Source organism: Engystomops pustulosus, chromosome 2, assembly GCF_040894005.1.
Source record: "Engystomops pustulosus chromosome 2, aEngPut4.maternal, whole genome shotgun sequence".
NCBI lineage: Eukaryota > Metazoa > Chordata > Amphibia > Anura > Leptodactylidae > Engystomops > Engystomops pustulosus.
The window spans coordinates 133,413,151-133,422,382 of record NC_092412.1 but is presented as its reverse complement, the minus strand read 5'-3'; the positions used below and the strand labels follow the sequence as shown (position 1 = coordinate 133,422,382).

Here is a 9,232-nt window from a genome sequence, read left to right as displayed (position 1 = left end):
TCCCCCACCGGGGCCTAGCCTTTTTCTCTTGGGGCCTGGAGACAGCCGGGGCCCGGGATAGTGGAGTGGCTGGCGATTGCGGCCTAGGCATGCTGGTGTCACGGTGCTTGGTATGGGGACCGGAGGGCTGTCCTACAGACTGGCAGGTCTCCAGCAAGTGGTGTTGGCAAGAAATGATGAGGGAGAGATGGTTATAGTGGTTCTCCCTGGGGCAACCCTTTGAGGTCTGGAGTACGAGTCCCTGTGTAATGGATAGGGTGCCCGTGATGGTGACAGCCGTAGTAGCAGGGATCAGACGGAGGCAGACGTTGTCTAAAAGCAACTTACAGTTCTTTATTGGAACCAACAGGAACAGTGGATAACGTGCCAAATGAATCTTGACAAATAGGAAAATGCTGGGGATGCACTTGGTGAGGGAACCACAGGGATTGATCACCAGCCTGGATGCAAGGGCAGGCTGGGAGATAGCTGTGTCCTAGTAGGATGCTTCAGCTTGTCCTGGGTTACTTCAGATATCACCCTTGAAGGTAGGCTGATACCCCTTTTCTCTCACTAACTCCTCAGAGCTGCTCAGGCAGTGAGCTGAGCTCTCCTCTGTCTGACTAGACTGGTCTTATCTAGTTTACTGGCTGTACTGTACTGGTCTCCCTCAGAGACCAACTGAACTAGTCTGTCTGACTGACTCTTGTCAGGATTAACTCCAGTCTTCTACTGCTTTCTAGAACTTTCCTGACCAGGGGTTTTATTACTCCCACTGATCAGGTGGTGGTTACTCCTCCAATTGCATCCCAGATTACAATACAATATGATAACAGATGTGATTGGCTGATGGAATGACATCACATTAACCGATCCCTTTCCTGTTTTTTCATGTCCATTTTTCACTCCCCACCTTCAAAAATCTATAACTTTTTTATTTTTACACGTAAAGAGCCGTGTGACGGCTTGTTTTCTGCGTAACAAATTGTACTTCATAGTGATGGTATTAAATATTCCATACCATGTACTCGGAAGCGGGAAAAAAATTCCAAATGCAGTGAAAATGGTGAAAAACGCATTTGCGCCATTTTCTTGTGGGCTTGGATATTACGTCTTTCACTGTGTGCCCCAAATGAAATGTCTACTTTATTGTTTGGGTTGGTACGATTAAGGGGATACCAAATTTGTATTGGTTTTATAATGTTTTCATACATTTACAAAAATTATTTTTTTGATTTGGCGCTAATAACTTTTTTATACTTTGGTGTATAGAGCTGTGGGTGGTGTCATTTTTTGCGACATTTGATAATATTTTCAATGATATCATTTTTAGGACTGAATGACCTTTTGATCACTTTTTATAGATTTTTTTTATATTTTTCAAAATGGCAAAAAAGGGCCATTTTCAACTCCGGACGCTATTTTCCGTTACAGGGTTAACTACAGTATGGCAGTATATGGGAATTTTCCTCCTCATTCATTACAATGTGCTATCAGCACATTGTAATGATGGGGTTAAAACGAAATAGCCTCGGGTCTGCGGAAGACCCGAGGCTTCCATGGAGACGGATCGCCGCTCCCCGATGACGTCACGGGGAGTGACGATCCTAGGTAAGATGGCGGCGTCCATGCGCCGCTATCTTTTTGAGGCTGCCGGCAGCAATATGCAGCAAAGACTTACTGGCTATGGAGAGGGCTCAGCCCGTGAGCCCTCTCCATGCAGCGGGACCAGACCGCCACGTGAATACACGGCGGGCGGTCGCGAACCAGTTAAACAGTTAACTCCTGCCTTGCCAGGCAAGATCTACCGCTGTAGAGTTCCCCGTGCTGTGTAGTGACCTGCTGTGGGGTTGATCAGACTCCACACAGGTTGCAAGCTACATATTGGGACGTATTCGCAACAACCCCTCTGCCTTGTATCGGTAGGGGTGTTGCACTTTCATGACTGAAAGTTTGCAGGTTACTAAGCAATTCCACACGCGTCTGATTGTAGCCGATCTATTACAAGGTGCGATTTGCACATAGTAATAGGTGATGTGGAAAATCCCCATATTCTGCCATATTGTAGTATCAATCACACAACCAAGGGTACCCAAGAAGGGCTGAAAAATTGTAAATAAAAGAAATAAATAAAACACATAAAAATTAAAATCACCCCCTTTCCCTAGAACTGATATAAATATAAACAGTAAAAATCATAAACACAACGCCGTGTCCCAAAATGCCAGATCCATCAAAATATAATAACGGTTATTCACAGAATTTAACTCCGTAACGGAAAGCGCCCACAGTCAAAAAATGGCACTCTTTTGTCATTTTGCTAAATATAAAAGATGTAATAAAAAGTGATTAAAAGTTTGTAAAGTCCTAAAAATGGCAGCATTGAAAATGGCATCTCATCTCGCAAAAAATTACACCACCCACAACTCCGTACACTGAAGTATGAAAAAGTTCTTGGTGCCAGAATATTAATTTTTGTAAATGTATGAAAACATTTTTATATAAATTTATATTCCCTTGTGATCGCACCGACCCAAAGAATAAAGTAGACAAGTCATTTGGGGCGCACAGTGACAGCTGTAAATATGATGCCCACAAGAAAAAGGCACAAATGCATTTTTTCACCATTTTCCCTACATTTGGATTATTTCCCTGCTTCCCAATACACGGCCGGGAATATTAAATACCGTCACTATGAAATACAATTTGTTACGCAAAAAACAAGCTCCACACAGCTCTGTACATGGAAAATGCATGGATTGAAATATGCAAAAATGAAAAAGTGCATTAGTGACACAGGGTTAAACTAATGTCACTAACTCCATACTAAGACTAATGCAGACCATTTAGATGGCGCCCGGATGCAGAGGGGCAAGTGTGGGCATTCTGGAGGACACTATTGCATATGTGCATATAGCATGTATACACATCAGGCTGCGGTCACACTTCCAGTAGTTCAGCATTTACACATGACATGGTAAGTGTAAACGCACTCTGTGTCGTTCAAAAATTATGTGGTCACCTTTGTAAAAGTCAGCTTTGGTCGCATTGTCACACCAACCCTGTAGTAAGCAGGCTTGTTTTTATATGTTGTTTATTGTATGTTAAAAACTCAATAAAATGTGTTTAAAAAAAAAAGTCAGCTTTTAACGAAAGCAATCACTGTGTATCGAGGGCGTGGGTAGGGGTGTGGCCAAGGGTGTGGTTAATGTCCCCCTTTCTATTTTTGAAAAGTTGGGAGGTATGCATGAAAGAATTAATGCACTCATGTAGAGACACTGGGGGAGGGGAGGTCTTTCTCTGCTGTGTGCAAGAGATGTTACTGGCACTGACATGGTTGTAAATTAAGAGATCTTCAATCAGTGCTAATCGCCTCTGTCCAGCCTCCCGCTCCTACTTACAAGCAGAGCAGGATCGGCCAGAGCCTGCATATGTTTCTCCTCCGCCCCTCTCTCCTCATCTCTCTTTTACTGCTGCTGGGGGCACAGAGTTCATTTATATTGGTGTCCTAAGGATTCAGATTTAGATGAATTTCATGATTTTCTACTGGGGACTTTGAGAGTGGTGGTGGGAATGCGCCCCCCACCCTATTATAGGTTCCTGCATACTTGACCAGTTCTACTCTCATTGTACAGACCCTTGTGAGTGCAATGAAATCCTGGCTACGCTCCTAATTATGTAGAAATTGTAAGCAGCTCTGAGGATCAATAGATAGGCTTTATCTGAGGATTTTTACCATTTTCTCTCTTATGCCAAGTTGGGGGCCATGCCTGGCAGCAAACTGGGCCGGCGCTGAGCTTTTTTTTGCCAGGCTACAGCACAATTCTTATAGGCAGGACTTATAGAACTTCTGTGTGGCGGCCCACACTATCAATCAATACCAGGTCCTACCTTACAGCTTTAACCCCTTAAGGACGCAGGGTATTTTCGCTCATTTCTCGCTCTCCATCTTCAAAAATCCATGACGTTTTCATTTTTCCATGTACAGAGCTGTGTGAGGGCTTATTTTGTGCGTAACAAATTTTACATTCCCATGATTTTATTTATTATAACATGCCCTGTAGTGGGAAGCCAAAAAAAATTCCAAATGTGGAAAAATTGAAAAAAAAATACAGGTGCGTCACGTTCTTGTGGGCTCAGTTTTTACAACTTTCACTCTTCGCTCAAAATAACACCTCTACTTTATTCTTTGGTTCAGTACGATCGCAGTGATGTCAAATTTATATAGGTTTTATTGTGTTTTAATACATTTTCAAAAATTAAACAAATGTGTACAAAAAAGAAAAACATTTTTTTGCCATGTTCTGACGCTAATAACGTTTTCATACTTTGGTGTACGGAGCTGTGTGATATGTCATTTTTTTTGCGGGATGAGCCGACGTTTTCATTGCTGCCTTTTTGAGGACTCTGCAACATTTTGATAATTTTTTATGTCATGTAAAAAGGTGTAAAAGTCGCATTTCAAATAATTGGGCGCCATTTGCTGTTCCGGAAGTCACCGCCGACAGTAACCGTTTTTATATTTTGATAGATTAGGTATCTCCGCTTCCCCAAAAATGCCCAATGTGTTTGTGATTTTTACTGTTTATTATATTTTATATCAGTTCTAGGGAAAGGGGGGTGATTTAAACTTTTAATATTTTATAAATTTTTTAAACTTTTTTTTTTTCACTATTTCTTAGACCATCTAAGGTACATTAACCCTAGATGGTTCAATTGCAATATATGGCATTTTTGCACATGATTCATTACAATGAGCCACTGGCAACCAATTGCCGCCCACCGATGACGTGGGTGTTGGCAATTGGTCTTTGCTGCGATATGCAGCAAAGCCCATCTCTCTATGAAGAGGCCTCAGCCCGTGAGCCCTCTTCATACACCCTTCATAGCTCAGAGCGTGAAGGGGTTAATCGCTGTGATTTTGAGATTGTTCTCATGAGACATTGTAGTTTGTTAGGAGTATAATTTCACTGATCAGTTAAGGTTTTTTTTGGGGGGGGGGGGGGGGGATTTCAATAATGTAGGAGGAATTAGAAAAAAAATTAATTTTCAAAGTTTCAAATGTTCTACTTTTTAGACAGATATACCACAATTATTTTTTGTAGAAACCTTTTGCCAATCGTCGTCTTTTGATTTCCATAACAGTAGAAACCCCCAAGAACTGACCCCATTTTGGAAACTACACTCAATTCATCCTGGGGTATAATACAGTTAATACATCTTCACACCATACCTTGACCTCTTAATGGGCAGGTACTGGAGTAATTGAAATCTCCCTTTAAATTGTACCAGGGACTGACTATGGCCACGTTTCTCCATATAAACTTGGCACTAAAATGGTCCAATATGGGACCGACGTTAAACTATCATAAATGGGGTCATCTCTGGGTGGGCACTGTGTGTTGACTTCAAAGCGCATCCTGCTCATTGCCATGCGGAACATCGGGGTGTGGTACAGATCGATGGCTTATTTACAGTCCCTGTAAGTAGTATTATGCCCCAATACTTCTCCATCTCTGTAGTGACAGGGGTCCACCTGTAGGGTTGTGCATAAAATAAAAGGGGTATTTGGCAATATGCAGTGCAGCATAAAGATTTGTCTGGACCAAAATTAAATTCAATAGCTCCTTACTTAAAGTCCACAGCTCTGAGCCCTGCTGTCTCAAATTTAATTCCAGGTTGGCCCAAAAAGTCTGGGACCTGAGGGGTATAATTATCTGGGGCTACCCATGTGGGGTCAGTGGAAGCCCCAGACACTTCTCCCCTAGAAGTCCCAGGCAGTTCTCTCACAGAAGTACCAGGCACTTCTCCAGCATTAACCCTACGGCACCTGTAGGGGGGTTCTTGCAGGTCACTGGAAGACAAGGGAGAGGTAGAAGGGGACATCATCCCCACTAGCTGACACTGTCGTAGGCCAGTATGTTGTACGCCTCAAACACTGTACGTCTTCAAAGACATTGTACACCCAACAATACGGACAGCCGCACAGCCGGCACACAGAAAAATTTGGTAAAAGCACTAAACTACTGGTACACCTATGGTGAAAGTTAGTTTAAAATGAAAAAGTACCCCACAGCTTGATTTCTCAACCTCTGCCCATGCAAATTTTTTATTCCTTCTTTCAAATAAATTGCAAAAATATCTTAAATTGTTGCTTTCACATTACAATTATAGGATATTGAGTGCAATTTGATTAGGGAGCCATGAAATTTTAGCGCAAGGCAATGGGTCTTTCTAAATACATTTCAGTTCCCACAGGTAGAATTATAAACATTGCAATAAAACACCACAAATGGGTAGAAGGCTTTTTATTGTGAATAAAAAAAACAAACAATTTGTAGGTAATGCTGCTTATGTAGGTACACTGCTCTCTTCCCAGTGCATGCGGAGCCTTACACAAACAATCTGAGCTCAGAGAAAATGGATGCAAGGCCAGAAGCATAACATCTGTCTGGAGCTGGGACAGACAAGTGTGAAAATACCTAGATAGGGGCACAGTACCAGCTGTAATGGGCCTGAGCTCTGCTCCTGAAAGGACGGAGTGTTTAAGGTACAATCACATCTCAATACTCAGCCGCTCCTCTGAGGTATATGGTGGCTTCCTGCTGTTACTAGGCAAGAACCTGTAACAGCAGAACATGAAATGTAACACTACAAGAATGTGAAAAAGCAGCAGCAATGATAGAACCTGCCTTTTTTTATTTGCAGGGATTATGAAATGGGTGTAGGAGCAGCAACCCCGACCCTGTACCTTAAACATCTCCAATCACATCTGGCAGGACAGATAATACTTTTATCATAAACCAGCACAGAGTGGGGGTGGGTGGGTAAGAGGACACGGGCTCAAGGAAGAAACACTGGAGGCGAGGCCGAGAGGCATTTTCCTGCAGTGGGACCATCTGCGAGTTACACTTTTGGGATAACCTTTTCCAGGAAATCTTTCACTGCCATCATTTCCTGCAACAAAACAAAGCACAATGAAAAGTAGGGATAATACTCAGGATAATCAACAAGACAAAGATTTTGGATACCTATGACCTATGCCTAGTTTAAGCCCCCATCAACCTGATAATGAAGACCCGACAGCCAGCGTTCCCACTGATCAGTTGTTCTTGAGTGTGTCAAAGCAATACAATGCCCACAGCCACAAGAAAAAGTAATAAAAGAATGCAAACAAAAAGCTCAAAATGGAGGGAACCTGAATGTGCAGGCAATATTTGCAGACAATTCTATACCACAGGTTGCAGTAACATGCTTGTACAGGATATTTAACTCCGCAACAAAAAAAGTGACACGCAGATAAATCCACATGGGACTTTTCTCCTTTCTTCCTCTGTCAGGACTGCAGTCTTCTCTAGTCCCTTCTGCAGCCCCCAGGTCATGTGACCAGGCTCTGCCCATGTACATGACTAAACACAAAGCCACTGGTAGGATACTGTACTGTAAGAGGAGAGGGCAATATCTGTACCATCACAGAAGCCCTGGGCAGAATAACACTCATACTAACAGGACTGCAGAGAAGACGCTCTGTTGATAATTTGTATGCACAGATCACTGTGCCTCCTCTGAGCATGTCTAACGCGCTCTTACCATTAGATCACTGTTGTATGTGATCTGTAATATATAGTAACAGAAGGAAACAAATATATATCTTGCTCAATACTTCCTGTCGCATCAGGTAAAAATTAAAACTAAAAAGTACCATATAATAAATATATATATATCTCAAGACACACACAGAGCTAAATGTCTGGGGTGTGCAGAGCCAACAATTGCCTGGCGGTTATAGAGGGTATTTGCAGTTTCTGCACAGTTTCCCGAGCTAGCAGGGACCCAGTCTCCAGGTGTCGGAGACACGAGGGAGAAGGGAGATGTGATGCAAAGAGGACTCTAGACCCGCTGGTCATGTGACCAGAGCTTATAAAGGGGTTATACTAGACCCCAGTCACAGGTGGTAATTTCCCCTGTAACTGAAGCTCTTACAGATGCCTCAGTTACAGGGGAAAATTGTAAAAAAAAAAAAAATTAAAAAATTTAAAGTAAAAAATGTCCCCCAAGGGTCTTTTATGACCTCATGGGGGACATATAAAGAAAAAAGACAAAATAATATTAATAAATATTCATAAAATTACTCTGACATTTCCCTAAGTAATAAAATTCCCGGTTTTCATGCCACTAAGGGGACACACACACACGCAACTTTCTGGCAAGAAAAAAAAAAAGTTACATTTCCTGGTGCATGAACAGAAATTGTGACATTTTATCCCCTATGCCAGCTACACGCTAAGCGGGTAGGGAGTGGTTTGTTTGCTACATCTGCCCCCAAAGAATCCTGGTGCAGTCCATAGCAGAATTCTAAGGCGGTTTCTTCATTCAGTGAGCCCACATGGAGGTTCTCCTAGAAATGAAACAGACCAAGGGTGTCCTTCTCGGAGTTACAGAGCGTACCTTTCCATCAAGAATAAAAGGTATAGACAGGAAGACAAAAGCAGCATTGACAAACCCTTACCTCTTGACTGGTACTATGCATGACTCCAGGATATGTTTTATACTGAACTTTTGATGGGGTCACCACAGATTTTAGCTTTTCTGAGGTGAGTGTTCCAAAGCGAACAGGAATCATAGGATCTGCCTCACCATGACACTGCAGGATGGAAATGTCTTTATTTACACCACAAGCCTAGGATTAGAGAAAGAAATAAAAGGATACACCACATCAGAACTGTTATATGAAATTGGAAAGCCTCAACCGAATTATAAAATGATTGTTTTGGTAGAATACCCCATCAAAAAAATGGAGGTAAACCATAATGTAACAGGAGTTTGACACAGTGTTAAATTTGTCTACACAAAATTAACTCTAATTTTCTCCTTTCTACCGGTTGCATCTTCAACAGTTCAATATATTTACAAATACAAAGTATTTAGGCCCGGGTACACAGATATTAAAATCTTCTTGCATCTTCTTAAGTTTGGTGGAGGCCACTGGGCAAAAAATCTGGTGCCCTCTCCCCCAAATCACAATTCACACCAGTAGAATATCATAAAACACACCTCAGCTGCTGCAGAACCTCCTTTGTGGTGGGGGCCCCGGGGCACGCGCCCCAACTACCCTATAATCTGGCCCCGTCTTGTATTGTTGCATTAAGTTTAGTAAAATGCCATTATCAGTGTTTCCAACTTCATTAAGAAGAAAGCTTTTTCAAAAGAATGGGTGCAAGTATTTTCCAAGTGAACAGCAGCTTTTATTGAA

The 9,232-nt window shown here is 42.1% G+C and overlaps 1 protein-coding gene across 1 annotated transcript in view; it reads right to left on the bottom strand.

The window, feature by feature from the left end:
* Positions 1-6,272: 6,272 nt before the first annotated feature.
* The window catches only part of LYPLA2 (lysophospholipase 2), a 15,073-nt gene continuing 12,113 nt past the window's right edge, over positions 6,273-9,232 (bottom strand). The window contains exons 8-9 of the mRNA XM_072136507.1: positions 8,489-8,659; positions 6,273-6,936 (exon numbers count right to left, since the gene is read on the bottom strand). Coding sequence (XP_071992608.1) covers positions 6,886-6,936; positions 8,489-8,659 — 222 coding nt within the window. The 3' untranslated portion in view covers positions 6,273-6,885. The remainder of the gene's footprint in view (positions 6,937-8,488; positions 8,660-9,232) is intronic.